The sequence below is a fragment of the Euphorbia lathyris genome, chromosome 2, assembly GCF_963576675.1.
Source record: "Euphorbia lathyris chromosome 2, ddEupLath1.1, whole genome shotgun sequence".
Classification (NCBI taxonomy): Eukaryota; Viridiplantae; Streptophyta; class Magnoliopsida; order Malpighiales; family Euphorbiaceae; genus Euphorbia; species Euphorbia lathyris.
In genome coordinates, this window is record NC_088911.1 from 31,016,563 (window position 1) to 31,036,429 (window position 19,867).

The 19,867-nt window shown below is 34.3% G+C and overlaps 2 protein-coding genes across 3 annotated transcripts; both read left to right on the forward strand.

Annotated features, from left to right (window-relative positions):
- The first annotated feature begins 2,687 nt into the window (after nt 1–2,687).
- Nucleotides 2,688–6,638, forward strand: LOC136217636 (uncharacterized). Its single transcript, XM_066004245.1, has 7 exons — nt 2,688–3,139; nt 3,746–4,457; nt 5,004–5,616; nt 5,727–5,827; nt 5,920–6,009; nt 6,093–6,220; nt 6,317–6,638. Exons 2-7 carry the CDS (start codon nt 3,825–3,827, stop codon nt 6,459–6,461), a joined length of 1,710 nt encoding a protein of 569 aa, XP_065860317.1. The 5' UTR covers nt 2,688–3,139; nt 3,746–3,824; the 3' UTR covers nt 6,462–6,638.
- Nucleotides 6,639–15,777: 9,139 nt separating this feature from the next.
- Nucleotides 15,778–19,587, forward strand: LOC136217637 (ATP-dependent Clp protease proteolytic subunit 5, chloroplastic). Of its 2 annotated transcripts, none has more exons than XM_066004246.1 (9): nt 15,778–16,038; nt 16,351–16,473; nt 16,579–16,705; nt 16,791–16,883; nt 17,205–17,250; nt 17,333–17,405; nt 18,258–18,292; nt 18,379–18,467; nt 19,050–19,587. In XM_066004246.1, exons 1-9 carry the CDS (start codon nt 15,911–15,913, stop codon nt 19,254–19,256), a joined length of 921 nt encoding a protein of 306 aa, XP_065860318.1. In that variant the 5' UTR covers nt 15,778–15,910; the 3' UTR covers nt 19,257–19,587. The 2 variants fall into 2 exon arrangements, with proteins under 2 accessions (XP_065860318.1, XP_065860319.1); XM_066004247.1 differs by having other exon boundaries at nt 15,779–16,038; nt 16,354–16,473.
- The last annotated feature ends 280 nt before the right edge of the window (nt 19,588–19,867 follow it).

Below are 19,867 nucleotides of genomic sequence, written 5' to 3' on the forward strand. Positions count from 1 at the left end.
TACTCTTATAGGAAGACTATTGAAATATTTTATTTTTCTTAATCAATTCAAGGATTAATTCATATAATGAGAAATTAATCTTATTGAATTAATTCATGTTGACAACTAAAACCAGTGTAAGCACTAAAACGTTTTACAGAATTAATAATGAATATTAATTCAATTTAATTCAATTAATGAGATTTAATTCTCTAGTAACCAAAATTTGACTTGTCCATTTAATGAAGAATTAATGTCATTAAAATAATTAATTCACCTTAATAACAATTAGAACTACTGTAACCACTAAAACATTATACATAATTAATAATGAACATTAATTCCATTTAATTCAATTAATGTGATTTATTTCTCTAATAACCACTATAGGATTTGTGAGTATTAGATTAAATGCAATAGGGGAAAATAGATGAAAAAAATAGTAAAAAACATGTGGCTTGCCACGTCATTGATTGCTAATGTGGCATCATAGTGGCGGAAAAATTAGTGACAAATACGTTTTGTCACGTCATTGATTATTGACGTTGTTGAAAGGTTTAGAGAGTTATGTTTTCATACACACATATAATACTCGAACTGAGATAGTATAGAGAGCTTCTAACTACAACTATTGATGAAATTGTATTGTATCAGTCGATGGTGGCGTAGGGGTTCAAAAATATGCTTAAGCTGTATGGATTATATATATATATATATATATATATATATATTCTAATTTAAAACGACGTCATTTTTACTCACACTTGAACTGGTGGCGAAGGGTTTACCGCCACCTCATACCTCCTAATTTCTTCTTTATTAGTGACAAGGTTATAAAAACTGCTATGCGGCAGGACAGATATGATCCTCAGGGATAAGTTGAAGATTAACCGAGGATTAGTTGAAATTAGTTGGAGATTAGTCGGATTTATATTTTTATATTTTATTATTTGTTAATAAATAAATTATTATTTGAATACAAGTAAAATATACATTATATTATCTAAAAATAATAATATAATTAAAAAAAAGTTAATAAAGAAAAATATATATATTTGTGACATATATTCTAAAATATGTGATAACAACCTTTCAATAATAATATCATTGAGCAATTCAAACAAGTAAAAAATAATGTCTACATTTCAAAATAAAATAAAATAATGTCTATAAATAATATAATCAACCAAAAAATATAAAAATATGTCATTAAAATCTAAAATCATATAAAGAAAAGTAGAGAATAATTAAACAAAAATTTCTTAATCTAATAAACATAATTTACCAATAATTATGTCACCATGTTCAAAAATGAATTTTAATAAAGAAAAAAATAAAATATTTTTTTCTAATCATCGCCTACAGTCCAAACGATCGCTTTCTTGAACACTGAGTAGTAGATGAATTATTTAATTTTTTTCAAATATTTATTTTTATTTTTGGTTAATCAAATATTTGTTTTTAAAATTTAAATTTTTTTATTAAGCAGGGATAAGGTACTAAAATAGTTTCATTTTTTTTAACAATCACCAATTTAGCTCAACGTATAAAATAACATTTTTAGCTTCAATATTTGTGAAATGGTAGAATTATAAGCCAGGAGAATCAAACTTGACTCTAGAATATTTGTAAAATGACACTAATTTATCTCTAAGTTTCATTATGCATGACTATAATAGTACTATTTCATAAACTTTGAGGCTAAAATGAGGCTATTTTGCACATTGAGGCTAAATTGACATTTCTTCAAAGAACATTGAAAGTATTTGGTGTATTTTATCCATTTTAATTATAATTAGGGATAAAATACAAAATATCTCTAATATTGACCAATAAGAGCAACTTTACTTAATATCATAAATGGTACAAGTTACCTTATCATATAGACCAATTTTAGATATCATTAATGAAACTATATTCTTAGTCATAAATCATATTATTTCTATTATAAATTTCTATTATTTTATTTTATTTTTTTGGTGGGAAAGGAAAAGAAAAATAAATTTATATTATTTTATCACTAATCAGAAATAAACAAAAAAAATATATACATGTAAATCTTTTTTTTAATTCTTCCGTATTCTGCACGTGTTGGATAATACAATTTTTTTTATAAAATCCAAATACATATTCTAGTTAAAAGATTTTATGTCCAAATTTATTATAAATTTATAAAAATTGTATTTTTCTTCCAACCATATGCAATCAGTGCATAATACAAAAATAAAAATAAATATTTTTTTAATAATGTTATTAAAGATAAAATTGCTTTTTATATTTATATAAATAAGAGGAATAATAATTAACCTGACAATGTGAGATGTATTTTGTACCTTGACGCTTATAAAATGTTAACAAATATAACAAAGTTACAACTAAATGTTTCTTCAAACAGGAAAGTTACAATTAATGTACGTTCAAACTTTAAACAGCAAAAAATTATTCTAATTAATAACATAAATTGGATTTTGTTTATTTTCAACCTGAATGTGCGTTATCTTAAATCTCCTTAAAAGCTTCCGTTATGATAATTTTATTGACTGTAGAAAAATAATAATATAAATATGAGAAAAATATTAATAGTTATTTTCTGGAATGTTAATTGCCCACAAACGACACGCGAATTAATAATACGACGCAAAGAACTAACGTGTGAGCGGGTGCGCAGCGTCTTAGCCTGTGCACACATTTGCAGCGTAACCGTGTGTCGAAGAAGAGAAAGAAAGGAAGAAGAGAGAGAGAAAGATAGGGAAAGATCGAGTTCACTGAGTTAAGATCAACCGAGTTGAGGGTGACCCGATCAACATAGGAACACAACTCCTACAACAAAGACTAAGGCCAAAATTCTCAATAAGGAAAAAAAAAAAAAAAACAGAGGATGCGGTGTGGCAATAGCCAAAATATGGAGAACGAGAAGGGGATTATTAGTTCTCCTCCAAGCCTTTACCTCTCTCATTCTCATCATTGTTGTTTCTCTTCCTTCTCTAACCCTAACTCTTTCTCTCTAACCATTACTATAACTAATACCATAACCAAACACCATCAACAAATCTTCACACCTCGATTCTTCTCTTTCTCTTCTGTTTCTTCCTGTTCGTTTCGCTTCTTATTTGGTTCACGCTCATTATTCCCGACGCCTGTTTTCCGAATTCGCTTCAAGGTAGGACTTGTATTTTCTCTTGTGGTCATTCCTATGTGCGTGATTGGAGATTTTCTATTTCGGTTTTACCGGCTTTGATTTTGTGTCGGATTGATGAATGTGGGATTTGATTAGTTGCTGATTGGGGTTGGCTGATTGCTTTGATTTCATTGCGTGTCTCTTTTTTCTTTTTTTAATGTTTGTGGATATTATATCTTAATTTTACTGAGTTAATTTTCCAAATCTATTTCATTATGGGTGGGGTTCTGTCGAATGCCAGTATTATCTACTTCTTATGTTGCAATGTCGATCATTTTAGGTTTCAGTCTTCTCTCATGCTTGAACGAGTGAGCTTGATTTCATATAGTTTGTAACCCGTGGCATTGACAATGAACAATGTCAAATTTTTTGTCCAATTTATCTTAAATTAGTCACTGTTTGTCAGGTGACAACACTGTTAAGTTCTTGCATTTTCTGATTGGTGAATCCTTTTGTAGTTTAGATTCCACTCCTTTTCCATCTGCTCAGTTGTTTGTTTTAGTACAAGGGGAGAATTGTTTCATGCTCAGTTATTTTGTGGATTTATTCAGCAGAAGGACTTACTATTTTCATTTATCTTCGATGCAGCAATTTCACCAGTCTTGAGCACACGTGTTTTATGTGCACTTCATGATCTAAGTTGAATTGGCGTAAGACTTGCTTATAAATGGAAGAGCGTTGTGGGCGGTTTGATGGCATAGGAAGTACTGTAAGGAAGAAAAGGAGTCAAATGCCTCGTAGGCCGCTTAAGCCAGATGCACCGTCATTCACTGATGGTCGTGATCATTCACCTTCATCAGCAACTCCACCTTCAGATGATGTGAGTAAGGCCTCTAGTGATGATAACATTGATACTGGTTCTCAACGGAAAGAGTTCAATCTTAATCAGTGCATGTCCAGAGTTTCTTCATCTGCTGAATGTGAAGGCAGAAAATATTGTATAAAAAACGAGAATGGGGGATTCAATTCATTGTATAGTAATGATCCAGGACGGAGTTCATTTAGCAATAAACGATCTAGTGAAGGTGTTCTTGCCCCTGCTAACTGGAAGAACAAAAGCAAGATGAATGAATCTTTTGACTTGGAGTCGAGAAGTGCAAATATTTATAGTGGAAGTCAAAGTTCAGAGCAGTCAGGGGGGGCTTTAGATGCTGTAGGAAATGAGAACAAGGTTAAGAAGGTTAAGCTTAAGCTTGGTGGTGTCACACGCACTATTCAGGCAAACTCAACTTCTAATGGTTTTACTAAGAATCCTCAAATTTCAGAGACTTCTAAATCACGACAGAAGCAGAATATTCAGGTCCTTTATTGGCTTGACTTTTTCTATTATTTATATTTGTGCGCGTGTGCTGTTCTGGCGCGTGCAATGTGTAGTCGTGGATGTATGTAAATTGATGCATGTCTTTTAGTGTCCGTATTTCACGTGCATACTTACGTGTTTATAACATGTAAATGGATGCATGTCTTTTAGTGTCCGCATTTTGCGTGCATACTTATGTGTTTATAACAGCTTATGGTATTAGTAATTATATACTTAGTGAGCTGTTTATACTTTTCAAGGAGTTATATTTGTATTGTGTATATATTTTCCTTTAGAACTATGTATATATCAATTTGTCCTTTTCTTATTCCTTCGAAATTCGAATCTTGGTTTCAGTTGTTTGGCAGTATTTTCTGCTTGTGCACACAGATATGCTTTATGGAAATTTCTTTTTTCTATCTCATAGTTCTTTTATGGAAGTTGTATAAATGTGTTATCTCATCTAATTACTGTACTCAATCTTCAGTAGCAACAAAATCCCTTGTAATCTCATCATTTACTTTCTTTCCTTTTTTAAAAATTCAGGGGATTGCAGGTGAAGACCATTCAGTTTTAAATAAGAGGACTCGTTTGCAAGGAATCCCTTGGAAGGACTTTGCCGCTGGTGGTTTTAGTCTTGGTAAAGAAAGTACTTCCATGGGGAAGATATCTGGGAAGAATACATCAGGAAGGCTAGGAGAGAAATCTGAACCAGTTCGTAAGAGCAAGCGAGTCCCTAAGAGGCGTGCGCTAGATTTGGATATTGATGAAGACTATGAGGATGATGAGATCCGGTACTTGGAGAAACTCAAAGCTCCAAAGATTGCTGCCGTATATAAAGATGATGAGGAATCGAACAAGAAACAGCGAAAGATTTCTAGTGGGGAAAAAGTTGGTGCTTTAAAGTCAGTGAAAAATGGAAGGAAGAAGGCGTCAGAAGAAACCGATTACGAGGAAGACGGAGGTGTTGCATCTGGTGGTGAAATTGAAGGCACTAGTAAGAAGAAGCAGAAAAAGGAATCTGTTGATGCATTAATGGAAGGTAAGAGGGAGATGACTTTAACCACTCGCCAGCGGGCCCTGCAATCAAAAGATAGCTCTGCAAATGGTTCCAACTTAATTGAATTTCCTAATGGATTGCCTCATGCACCATCAAGAAGTGAGTACTTTTTTTTTACTGCCATTACGTTTTTTATGTTATGAGAATTTTAATTAGATTATTAATCACACTAACTGCTCTTGCTGTTTTGATTTTTGCTCTATATATAGAGCAAAAGGAGAAACTTTCAGAAGTGGAGTTACAAATAAAGAAGACCGAGGCAGCTCAGAAACGCAGAATGCAAGTTGAGAAGGCTGCACGAGAATCCGAGGTTCATTTCTCTATTCAATTAGAATTTGTCCTCCATTCATAAGCAAGAGTTCAAGAAACTTTTCTTTTCCTGATTAATTAGAACTTTTGTAGGCTGAGGCTATTAAAAAAATACTTGGTCAAGATTCCAACAGGAAGAAACGGGAAGATAAAATAAAGAAACGCCAGGAAGAATTGGCACAGGTACTGCGAACTGTCTGTCCGATAATTAAAAATGATCTGTTGTTTGAAATGAGGTTTATCATGTTTACACTTACTGTGTGCAGGAGAGGGCTGCTAAGGCCAATATGGTTGAACCCAACACCATCAGATTGTGCATCCGCCCGACTGGGACTGTTGTGACATTTTCAAATGACATTGGCCTCCCTAGCATTTTTTATTCTAAACCTATAAGGTTTGTATAGGCTTGAAACCTTAATTTCTTTTCGAGTTCATCCTTTTCCTAAATTTTAGTGTTTTGAACTTTTGATTTTTCTTTGTACACGTTCAGCTATCCTCCTCCGCGTGAGAAATGTGCAGGCCCTTCTTGTACCAATCCTTACAAGTATAGAGATTCCAAATCGAAGCTTCCGCTCTGCAGTTTAAAGTGCTACAAGGCAGTTCAGGCAGGGATGGAAGCCGAAACCAGTCAATGATTTTTGTTTTGTAAAAAAGTAGCTCAAGCTATGATGGCTAAAGTAGGTATGTAAATATTAGGTAGCAAAAAGAGCGTTTATAACATATACAGCAGATGCATTATAGAAGAAGAGCTGAGTCGTTTGCTGTTGTCACTTCACTGCTTAAATATATAGAAGTGAAATATTTTTGTTCAATTTTGCTAAAGGTTATTGGTCTTTGAACAGCCATCGGCCTATTAAATTTATGATGTTATAATGTCAAGCTATCGTATCAAAATCAGAAAAGTGATAATTGTGTTATGTTCGTCGGGTTGTCTCTATAAATCTATCGCTTTGATGTGAATTTTTTTTGCAACTCTTTGACATTGAAATCTAGAATACAGTAACATGTTTAAATGAAGTCATAGGAAATATGGAAGTCTGGTTTTGAATTTTAGCTTCAAGTTTGGGTGTCTTCTATGGTTACTTTGTTTTTGACAAAGTAAACATTACTTGGTTATTTTCACCATTGGATGATGGAGTATAAAATTCATCCAATGGTGAAAACACACAAAGCAAGGCTTACTTTGTAAAAAACAAAGTAAGCATAGCCTTTACCTCAAGTTTGTTATATTAAGGCCTGAAAAGTTCAATTGATGTTTATCAAATTATGTTTTAATTGCATGAACAAATTACGTCATAGAAAGTTTGATAAAGGTTAGTGAAAAAATAAAATAGAACAAATGACTTGTTAAATAAAAGGCTTAATACATTTGTTACCTCTTGCTCTCTGAACTTGTCACGTGGGGTCAATTTATCGGCCTCTCAATTCAATAAATACAAAATGCCTTTTATGTGTCTACATGATATTGATTATCCTCTTTAATTCATAATATAACACTTTGTGTCTTTTAGGTATTTATGTTTGTGTTATAGCAATGAAACGCGAGGATGCAAAATGTATATTGGAATGGATGTTGAAGGTGTTTTGAGAGGTGTACTCAATGTCATGTAGACACAAAAGAAATTAAATGTATGACAATTTTTTAGTTGAAGAGCTAAGTGGCTAAGTAACAAAATGAGATAAGTTTAGGGGTGGTAAAAAGTATTAAGCCTAAATAATAAAAAAACGTTAAATAGTTGAATGATGAATGCCATGAATCTTCTTAACTATGTTTTTTCAACCCTGATCAGTTGAAACTGGTGAATTAATCACCGGTTTCAAAAGTTGTAAATATCCCGATTTTTCAATATCCGGGTCATCTGCCATACCTGTGAAATCGGACATGGCAATATAAGACCGGTTATTGGATGAGAAATTAAAGTTTAAAGTGAACCACTTGGAATGGTGGTGTAGAGCAAGAATAAAGACATTTAAACTGTTATAATTCCTTAAATTCTAAATGGTGGTTGCTAAAGAATTAAATCACATTAATGGAATCGAATGAAATGTTCATTATTAATTCTAGGGTTAATTTAAAAAAAACTCGTGGTTTCACGTTTTTGCAAATTGTTATCTATTATTTTATTTTGCTCCAAAAATAATATTGTGGTTTGTGCCGTTAGCAAAAAGCAAAATCAAGGATTTTGCCTTAACATCGTAAGATTGGTGATATGACAGGGGGCATTTTTGTTAGAAAACAGACTTTGAAAATTCCAATTTTCTAGAATCCCTGAATTTTTTCGAATTTTTGGAGAATGGAAATAGAAGGAAGAAGAAGAGAGAAAAAATTGTTTAAATATTGACTTTTAAAAGTAAAAAAATTTTGTCGAAAAAACCCATGATATTGTAATGGTAAAAAATTCTTAATTTTACTAATTGCGCAAACCACATGGTTATTTTTAGAGAAAAAAAATTCACATATATTGATCTGCGAAAACATAAAACCACAATTTTTTTAATATTAACCATTAATTATATAATACATTTTAGTGGTTACACTGGTTTTGATTGTCATTTACGAGAATTAATTTAGTAGGATTTTTTTTAGAAAATTAATTTAGTAAGATTAATTATTCATTAAGTGAATCAATTCTTAAATTAATTAAGGAAAAATGTTCCATTGACCTGCCTATAAGTGTGATTCTTTCCTCATTCGAAACAGATAGACAATGTATTTAAAGGAAATTGAGAAAAACTGAAAGTTTTCGCTTCAAATGATGACAATAAAAAACACAAATTCCTAATGAATGGATCACGTATATTCATTTTCATTCGCGTGTGTGGTTCATAGGTTCCACGTCTTCTATACTTATATATCCTCTTGCATTTTAGAGCCTTCTTCCTTTCAAAACTTTAATTCCTAAAAAGAAAAACCTCAAATGATTGCTTTCCTTCCAAGAGGCTGACAACTCATCTCAGCATGTTTGTAATATATTTGAGTTAGTTACGGGCAGACAAGTTGGTTCTTTCAAGTCGGTTCTTTTGCAGATGAGTTAGTTTTTTCGTTTGACTGCTCCATTTTGGCTTGCTATGTCATACTCGACTCTAAATTAGAATTAGATATGACAGTGAGGCATGTACACACACATTAGGGTTCACCTAGACCTGAATGACCATCACCATTAGATCTAGGCTTATTGAAACCCTACGATTTAAATAAGCCTAAATCTAACAGTGAATGAACAAATTTATTTGATCATTCAGAGTCCAGGTAATCACTACTATATATATATATATATATATATATATATATATATATATATATTTATTTATATTTTACATTACAACTATATCAACAATTTGTGACTAATTTTAGCACAACCTAACCAAAAGGACATTTCTAAACACAAGACACTTCAAATGCTAACCCTACACACACACAAACAAAATGATATGCAATACCCTAAAGACGACTTGATAGACTATAGCCAGGTCCAATCCTTCCTAGTGTTGAGTACCTCTTGCAGTATATTGTACTTCTTTGCCTAAAAATATTAAAACATTTGAAAATATGAGGCAAAAATCTCAGTAAGCAATTATCAACTATAATATATATACATTTATAAAAAAAAATTAACAAAAAACAAACCTTAAAATTTATAAACTTGTAATAACTTTATTATTCATTTAACAAACTAAACCATATTTATAACTAATGGAGATGTGGGGCAGCGGTAGGCCTTCGCGATCGGACGTCTTCTCTATGCGGAGAGCGGTCCTTGTGAACACTCCGACGCTCAAGTTAGTCTCGGAAAGGATAAAGAGATAAAGTAGTAAATAAGAGAGAGAAAGTAGACAGAGCTTATTTAGTAGTTAGTGAGCTCCTTTTTATAGATGTGGGGCAACCCCTTGGTGGGCCCCTATGCTTCTAATTGGGTTAATTTGGGTTGGGCCTGGCCCATATCCCTTATCAAGTAGTCCGCCCCGAAATGAACTGTTTGGCGAACCATTGCATGAGAGCTCGCATCGTATCTTAACTTTTCTATGAAGTCTTTTGTTTTTAGTAGTCTATTTGCTGGGGCAGTTCGCGTATTGCGCTTCGGTCCAGCTGTATAACTATTGCTCTTCCATAAGTGTTTCAAGCTGTCAGGGGCATTTATGATGCGTGATTGTGGTTGCGGTGCTTGAGTGTCAAGTGTATGTTTTGGTATGGTGGCATTGTTTCGAGCCGTTGTTTGCTCTTGCTTTCAGCTATAAAAAGCCACCTATATGAGCCTTCTAATGGGTTTTATTCACCTTAATCTTATGCACTTCGTGAAATTCTTCTTGGTGAGAAATAATCGCCTGTTGTTGGGGGAGGAGGATTTGCTTGCATTGTGGTTGCTCAGCTTCTCCGGCGCTGTTTTATGAAGACGAGGTTAGTCTTCTATACCCTCCTACTTGTCTTTGCAAGTTAGTGTAGTTTGGGGTGTGTTTGTGGGTGTGATTATGTCTTGTGATTCTTCGCGGGAGCAATTAGTGAAGTTGGCTTCCGTTTCTCTCGGTGATTTCACCTTAAGGGATTCTGGTCACGTTTGCTAGAGAAAGCGGAAGCAGAGATCGAAAAGGTAAAAGATGCGAAGACTTCGAGAGTGAAAAAGATCCAGTCTCGGAGTGCTCCTATAGTCTGTCTATCCGCTTCAATTTTGAGGCCCGTGGGGGGTGTGAGGTTTAGCACTATGGAAGTTATCATCACAGTTATCGGGTATTTGGTTAGTGGCGGAAAATATTTAGGCATGTTGTATGAGCATACATGTAAGAAGGTGTGGCCGCATGGGCCGGGCGTACCTAGATCGGACAGATTGCACTATGACTGGGCGAAGAGGCTGAGGAGACCTGAGAGTTTAATACTGGAGGGAGCCCACTCGATAATTGTGAAAGAGGATCTTGCATCGTTATCAGTGGCATATCAGATAGGAGTGCCCTACGAGATTTGTGACTTATCTGTAGATGTGCGAGCAAATAATGCCACTACACCGAACGAGATGATCATGTATAATGAACAGTTTGAGGCTAGGATGAGACTGCCTTTTCTTCTATTTTTTTTGTCGAGGTAATGAAGGAGTTCTGTTTGTTCCCCAACCAGGTTCATCCGAACAATTGGCGGATGATGGTTGCATTCTATGCACTTTACCGGTCTCAAGGCTTTAGGGTGATGGGTATAGTATTCCGAAATTTTTTTAAACCGATGAAGAGTCTGCGATCGCAGCATATTAGCTTCTCGCACACTAATGCCATTTGGGGCTTGTAGGATAAGATGCCGGAGTGGAGGCATCACTTCTTTTTGGTGAGACAGACACGTGGCGAGTTCTCGTGTTGAGTGCGTTGGAATGTGGACCCCTAGATTCTTCCCAGTGGTTGGTCGAGAGGGAGCTACTCGAGCCTGAGTCAAGATTAGTGACATTTTTGAAGGGCTTGCCTGATGATAAGAATAGTAGAAACTAGTTGGCTGTTGTGCAGTCTGATTTAGGCTCAAATTGCATCCACTCTTTACCATATATTTCCCATTATACTCCGAAGCCCAGGACCAAGACTCTATCTCTTCATTGGCAGATAGCAGAATATCCAAAATGTTATTGCAATCCCCGCTATTAAAAGTTACACGAGTAGGAGCTTCATCCCAACGCCTTTGATTTTCATAGAATAACATATACACAACCGCCTACTTCACAACTTCTGAAAGCACAAACACTGATTTACCATTTACACTGTTAATCAGCTACGAGTCTCTATCAATTATAAGGTTTTGACCGGAACCTATCCTCCGATATAATGTGGTTGATCTAGCAATATTTCATCATTAGATCTTGTGATCTTTATTCTCCAATTTTTTGTCTTCGCTAAATCTTTCATGTCAAAATGATTTCCAAGTAAATCTTTTGGTTTCTTAAGCAATATTCAAGTTGGAGCTAAATACTAACATATTATTAATATAGAGACAAATAACCATATGTACATTCTCAAAAGACTTATAATATATGCATTTATTGCATTCATTTATTATAGAACTATTAACAATTATACAAGAATCAATTTTTTCACATCAAGTCTTTGGAACTTGTTTTAAACCATGAAAAGATTTATTTATTTATTTTGAAGAAAAATAATTTCATTAAACATAATCAACATACAAGGAATGTAAAATAAAATATGGAGGGATAATACTCCCATTCCACAAGTTCTGACAAGGAATTAAGAAGATCTAGCTAAAACATGAGCCACCCTATTCGCAGAACAACTTATAAATTTGACAGAAATGTCATGGATACTAGAAATAAGACTTTTACAATCTTCTATAATTGAACCATAAGAAGAATGAAAATATGTTCCACCACTTACGGCGCATTTGACTCCACCTCCATACCACCCAAACCCTTTAGTTTGATCTATGTGAGAGCCTCTCGAATATCAATAGCTTCACATTCCCTAACTGAAAAGTTTCTAGCAATACGTTTTGAAAATGCACCTTAGAAGCGACCAATGATGTTTCTAAGTACAACACCAACACCTAAATAATGAAAGGATTTATTTAGTTTGTACATTTTGTCTTTTTGACCAGACTCTATGAACCCTTTTTGTTTATCCATATAAATTTCTTCTTATAAATCTCTATTTAAAGAAAAAACTATTTTTATATCCATTTGATGAATATATAAATCATATACATCAACATCAATCAAAAGTTTAATGGATCCTATAGTACTTGGAGAAAATGTATGGAAGAAATCAAAATCTTATTTCTGTATAAAATCTCTTGCGACAAGTCTAGCTTTATACTTGTCGATAGTTATTTCAAAGAAAACCAATTACATCCAACTAGTTTACTCTATGCAGGCAAATCAACTAATTTCCAAATTTTATTAGAAATTAAATTAGTGATTTCATTTTATCATTTACATCCTCCTTAAAAAACCATTATCAGAAGATAAAGTTTTGTGTGGTGTTATATGATTCTCAACATTACAAATAAAATAGTCAAGACCAAAATCCCTTTCAAATCTTCCTCTTTTACTTCTTCTAGATTCAAAATTATCACTCTCAATAAATGTGATTGTTATCCGTCACCTACCTCACCATCATAGTATCCTCGAGGGTCCAACTCATTCAAACCCACCATCATAGCATCTTTGTTACCCCAACAACCAATAAAGAAAGCCAAGAAATCTAGGTGTTGTAAACAACCAGTCTAGAAGTAAAACAGACTCACAAACTTCTTAGGCGCATTGAATTCTCTAATTTTCACCCAATTAGTCTTGCAATGTGCTCAATAAGACTATTATCAAGTGTATTATGAGTAGGTTGAAATCTCATCTTTGCTGTAGGACTGGTCCCACCTAGAGTAGTTTTATGCTTGAAAGAAAAATTACTGATAATATTATCTTAATGCAAGAGGTTATATCCTCTTTGCGTAGGAAAACAGGTTGGAAGGGCTATATAGTTTTAAAGCTTGATTTAGAGAAAACGTATGAAATGGTCAGTTGGAAGTTCCTAAAGGATACACTACTTTGCTTCAATCTCCCTACTCAGTTGATTGATGTTATTATGTGTTGTGTTTCCTCTGCAAGGATGGAGGTGCTTTGGAATGGTGAGCCTACGTCATGTTTCATACCTTTTAGAAGGCTTAGATAGGAAAATCCTCTTTCTCCCTACTTATTTGTGCTTTGCATTGAGGGCATTAGTCGCATGGTCTTCAACTTTATTCATTGCCGTGATTGAAAACCAGTTCATATCTCAATGAACACATCCAGTCTTAGAGACAACTGTTACTCATTTAGTTAAGCTAAGTTTTTGGTCTTTCTATGGTGTTTTGTTTGTTGAGTGTAAATTCTTGTTAAGTTTATTTACTAATGTGAAAGTCAATTCTATTAGTTGTTCTGTGAATACTCTAGCCCATGTCATAACTAGAGCTAGCCTTTTTTTTCTAGACCTATAAAGTTGATCTTTAACCCTCTTTCTTTGATTCATCAAGCTTTATATGCTGATATTGTTCAATGAAATTCCTTTTGCTTAAAAAAGTATAAACTTAGTTTTAAGATTTCCAACCAAGATCAATTTTAATTTTAGAATGCATTTAGTAGGAGGGATAAATGAGGTGAGATAGAGATAAAAAATTCAAATGTCAATTATCTCATGTTTGTTTTAAGGATAAAACAATGAGATAAGGAAGTGATAAACTTCTTACCCCTCAAATCTTCTACCTAGAAATGAGTGATATAAGGGGTGAGATAAGGTCCTACAATTTTAATGAGATGAAAAAAAGTCCATTTTATCCCTCAAATCAATATTATGTAGTTTAAGTATGGCTAATATAGTAAAATATATTATTTTATCTCTACTCATATCCTACAAAACAAACATGAAATAATAATTGTCAACTATGTTATTTTTATCTTATCTTATCTCCATCTTTTATCATTATCTCTATCCTAACATTTATCATTATCTTAATCCCAATCAAGTACCAAACATCCCTTAATATTATCATAAATTTGAAAATGTTGGTTTGACTGGTTTGTTTGTTTTTTTTTTTTTTTTGTAAACATGAAAAGAAAACACACAAAAAAGACTAAGACACAATCATTCTCGGAAAGCTAACACCCAAAAGGTCATCTAACAGCAGCTTTCAAACCTCATGTGGTGGGAAAGAAAGAACAGAGATTCCGAAGTCAAAATCATGAGCCATACCAGCCAAAAAATCAGCAACCCGATTCTGCTCCCGGAAAACATGACGAATCCGAACACCCTCAAAATTCCTGATAAGATGCTTAATACCTTTAAAGAGATTTCGACCAATGCAACCAGCAACGCCATCTCCATTAAGAGCATCCACAATCTTAGAATTATCTGATTCAATCTCAATCAAACGGTAGCCCTTATTTGAAGCAAGAGAGATACCGGAGAAGAGCCCCTAAAGCTCCGCATCATAGGAGGATCCTTTACCAATCTTCTGACCAAAACCAGCCACGCAATCCCCATGACAGTCACGAATGACCCCACCAGCCGAAATGGAACCGTTACTCATCCTCGAGCCATCGGTATTAAGTTTGAACCACTCCACAAGAGGTCTCACCCAGTGAACATTAGCCTCAACACGAGAAGACTCACAACTGCCTTCCCCCGAGTTATTCCATGCTGCCTGAAAATCATTAACAGTCGAATGGATTACCAATAAAAAATTAGAGGGGATTTCCTCTTTTCTATCAAACAAAAATAATTACGCCACCGTCACAAAAGCCAGCAACAAATGATAAAAGTAATTTGCCAATTATTAATCGAGTTTAGCTCCTTATCCCAGAGACACCAAGAAAACCAATCTAGATCCGGTTTTGCAACGAAGACAAACATCAGGCGAGTCGGAACAAGGTATCGCCATACATCCCTATCGGAGCGTGTGAGTTATATTCTCACAACCAAGCACACACCGAGAGCAAAGTTCTGTAGAAACCAGGTGTCTACGAAATCTTCCTTGGTTTGTTAAAAGCTTAAGGTGAGCAGTCGGTTTGACTGTTATTTAATTGTTATACCGAACCTTCCAAACATTAATCATGTCAAGATATTTAATGAATACTAACACAATTACAAAAGATCTATTAGAATGATGATAATTAAGTCGGTGGTATATAAATTAATTACAATTTTTTTTAAATAATCATAAAATATTTAATATGATACTAATATAATTATAAATAACTAACCAAAAAAAATGAAACTGTTTCAATATCACAAATAATTTATTTTTTTAAATCTGATATAACTATCAAATCAATTTAAAATTACTATGAACCATATGTAAAATTGAGTTTGCTTGGTACTAAATTTATATCATTTCGTAAATTAAAATCTTAGACCCTTATCGTTTAAAAAAAATTGACATTTTATACCCGACCCGTTAAGAAACGGGCTAAACGAGATATTCAGCCAGGAACTGTCAAACGAATTAACAAGTATGTATGTTCCTTGCTGGAACACTCTACTGCTCCGCTCACCCTAAAATCTCTAGATAAGGCGTCGAGGCGCAACCAATTGATCTCTTGTTCTAGCTAAGTGAAGCAGCAATCAACGAGCTATGGCGCATTCGGCAGTCTCCACATCGGCTTCCTCACTTAGATTCAGTTCTCTCGTCTTCTCTCCAAACCCTACCACCACTCTCGATTCCCAGAAGAGCTCTCTCTCCTTCGAGCCTCTTCGCTCTAGGTTTGTGATTTACTTGTTTATTCATTGTTATCTTTAATTTTGTTTTTTTTTTAACTTTTTTAGTTCCTTTTGTTGAGGAGTTCGTATAATGAATCCGGGCCACAGTATTTGGGTGTTTCATGGAAGAGTAGTTTTGAATATATCTTTGATTCATTATTAAGAAATTTGAGGGTGAGAGAACAGAGATTATGGAGTTGGGTGCTTAAATTTTCTCTTATCTTCTTTGGAACACCATTTCCTTTTCCCCCCTATTTGCGTTCAATTCATTCACCCTATTGAGAGAACAGAGACAGTAACGGTTTGTATCTGTAGCAGGAAATTGAGAAAGTTAGGTAGTCATGCGAAAAACCTTCAGCCATCTCCAGCAAAGGCTGTGTACTCTGGTGAATTTTGGGCACCTCAGAAAAGTTCTCGGCAAGGAATTTGGTCAATAAGGTACATATGTATATGTATTGTAAAGAAAGTTTTCATTTCCTGTATTCTTTGTTATTGCTTATTTTCTTGCTGTACTCAAAGGAAGGTGAATTTTTTGTTTCGCAGGGATGATGTGGAAATCCCATCTTCTCCTTACTTTCCTGCATATGCCAATGGACAAGGTCAAGCACAAGGGCCACCTCCAATGGTGCATGAGAGATTTCAGAGTGTTATTAGTCAACTTTTTCAATATGTGAGTGGCTTGAGTTTATTTTCTTTCGGTTGGTTTTCAACAAATGTTTGCTCATTTTCAGTTTCACAAATTCTGATATTTTCAGAGGATTATACGCTGTGGTGGAGCTGTTGATGATGATATGGCGAATATTATTGTTGCTCAACTTCTCTATCTTGATGCAGTTGATCCTAACAAGGTTTCTCTTGTCTCCTCTTACAGTAGCTGAAATATTATATGTAAATGCCACATCTGCTTCGATTGGAATTTACATCTGGACCACTTGATAATGTATCACCTCAATTTGGCTCTTTTTTCATCAACTCGATTTTATTCTCTGAACATCTCCTTCTCATTGCCCTCACAAACTGCTAATGAATATATGGTGTGCTAACTGTTGAAATATCATCTCATTTCTTGCTTCTGCACACATGTAGAAAAAATCATCTGGACAACTTTAGAATTTGAAAGGCTATATTTTGGAGATGAACCAGTTAACACATTGTTTTCTTTGAAACAGGATATTGTAATGTATGTAAACTCTCCAGGAGGATCAGTTACAGCTGGTAATATATTTTTATTCTGGTCATCTGTTGTTTTGCCTCTTCATTTTTAACTCCCTTTCCAATCGTTCAACATTTTTCACAGGTATGGCAATTTTTGATACCATGAGACATATTCGACCAGATGTATCAACTGTCTGTGTTGGACTGGCAGCTAGGTACGAGAGTCTCTTGTCTAACTGTTTACCTTTGTGTCATTTTTATCTCGGTACCTCACTGATAGTTATATAGATGATATATTGACTTCTTTGAAAATTCTGATGCTGTAATGTTATCTGACATCATAGGAATTTTGACCTGAACTGTTCAAAGTACTGCAGCAATAAATATTTTTCTTTTTGATAGAGCAATATAGGAAAAACATAAATAAAACTAGCATGTGATTCGGTATGCACTTTGGGGTTATGGTTTGATTTTTTCCAAGCGACTACCTTATGTACTGTTATATGACTAGCCAATTTTACCTTTTATAAAATGTTGACTTTGCACATTTCTGACATATTTTTCTGGGAAAAGAAAGTATTCTGGTATGTCAAATTTCCTATATGATATTACGATGTACTCCAGATTAATAACAATCATAGGGTGCTGATTGATTTTATACAAATCAAAACAGAGCCATTGAAATGTGTAGGGGCCTAAATCACAAGGAAACCTTGTGTACTTTTTCACAACAATAATTCATTATGACCTAAAAAATGCTGCACAATCGTCCACAGAGATCTTAAAAGGTACTGACCTCCAAACCATGGAAAATTATGGAATAACCATTGAGAGGCTCTAAACACTAGGTAATCTGTATAATATGATTAATTACCTCAAAGCATGAAGCCTGTGGGTCTCTGGAGTATTAAAATTTTCCTGCCTGCACGTATTTGAAGTGTAAAAACATATTAAGTTCCGTTTAGGGAAGTGTGCATAGTTCTGAAAGTACTATCTATTTTTGCCTTTTGTGCACTGTGTTCATTCTTAATAGGGGCTGTGTGTTCTGTTCTTTTTTCATGTAACAGTATGGGTGCTTTCCTGCTTAGTGCTGGGACCAAAGGTAAAAAGCTCCTTTGACTTTTAGATTCAAAGTCCCAAACCGCTGCTTAGTTTACTTAGCATGTTTCCTTATCCATTTGATTAAAGGGAAAAGATACAGCTTGCCAAACTCAAGGATAATGATTCATCAGCCGCTTGGTGGAGCTCAAGGTGGGCAATCTGACATAGATATTCAGGTATATTTCTTTCCTGCAAATTTGCTTAGATAAATTCGTAGGAGTTCTCATGTTTACTTTTATAGTGATATGTAGCTTATGGTCTGAAGTCATTCCTGTGTCTGGGTGTGATTTTCACATACAGTTCCTAATGAATTTGTTCTATGTACATATTAATAATCTTTTAGTTAAAAGAACTTGAGTGTAAACTGCATAGGCCAGAACTTGTAAATGAAACAGAGCAATACCCAGTGTAGTGGCTCACTAGTTTAAGTGAACTAAAGAGGATAACCACTTTGCTGCATTTATTTCTTAGCTTATGAGGGTAAGGAAGTCAATTTGCTCTTACCTTATGAAAATTGGCAATGAAAGGAAAACACAGCCCTGCATTGGCCTCAAAACTGGCCAAAACTGGGGTTGGGTAGGTTGTAAGGTATTTATTTGCCCAAGGGCAGCCCAAACCCTCCCAAAACAGGCCCGGAAATCAAATGGTCATATATCTACAAGACATCTTTGTTTTTGGGGTCAAGGCTAATTCGGACTTGCATATCTAGCATTATTTTTTCTTTTTCTTTTTCACTAATGAGTAACATTAATGGTCAGGCAAATGAAATGCTGCATCACAAGGCAAACCTCAATGGATATCTTGCCTACCACACAGGACAAAGTCTTGAAAGGATCAACCAAGACACGGATCGTGATTACTTCATGAGCGCAAAAGAAGCCACAGACTACGGGCTTATAGATGGTGTTATCACGAATCCTTTGAAAGCCTTCCAGCCACTTGCAGCTGCAGCAGGTCAACAATAGTCCAATCTCATATGTAAAATTGCTGCAGTCATTGATTGTAGAGTTAAACCAGAAAAAGATGAAACAGGGTATTCTCAATTTTTGCTTAAATGCCCTCTAATGTGAAAGAGGCGAATAAACATGGAAAAGAAGATTTTGGTTGTTGTTATAGTCCTTGCAGAACCTTTATGCCTCTTCTTTCACTTATTCAATTGGTATGTAAAAGATGCTCATTGTGATCTTTTATAATTTCTTAGTGCCCCAACCAATGAGTTGTGTAAGGTAAACTTGTATGCCAGAATGTCATTTTTAGAGAAAAATCAAATTTAAATGACGTTACAGAATTGACTAACCTTGATCTTTTAAATAGTAATTTGTAAATATATATTTTGTATCTTGGGTTATTATTGTGATTATATAAATGGCCTTTCTTTTCCGTCGGCGTGTAGTCCTTTTGATCCGGCTTCTTTCACCATTCGTCCTTTCTTATTAGTTGACTGCATGCTTACAAATTTTATCATAATGCAATTGAATTTGATTATGATGAAAACGATGAGTTCTACCATGTTGGGAATGAGCGTCAGAATATTGAGTGGAGTCAAAATCGGGCATCTTATGAAGATGAGGTTTAT

Bases quoted from the DNA above. Each gene is read 5' to 3' on its own strand.
- LOC136217637 (XM_066004246.1), top strand. From the start codon at position 15,911: ATGGCGCATTCGGCAGTCTCCACATCGGCTTCCTCACTTAGATTCAGT. The intron at 16,474-16,578 runs GTACATATGTAT...TTTGTTTCGCAG, and splicing joins CAAGGAATTTGGTCAATAAG to GGATGATGTGGAAATCCCAT. The intron at 16,884-17,204 runs GTTTCTCTTGTC...TCTTTGAAACAG, and splicing joins ATGCAGTTGATCCTAACAAG to GATATTGTAATGTATGTAAA.
- LOC136217636 (XM_066004245.1), top strand. From the start codon at position 3,825: ATGGAAGAGCGTTGTGGGCGGTTTGATGGCATAGGAAGTACTGTAAGG. The intron at 5,617-5,726 runs GTGAGTACTTTT...CTCTATATATAG, and splicing joins GCCTCATGCACCATCAAGAA to AGCAAAAGGAGAAACTTTCA. The intron at 5,828-5,919 runs GTTCATTTCTCT...GAACTTTTGTAG, and splicing joins AGGCTGCACGAGAATCCGAG to GCTGAGGCTATTAAAAAAAT.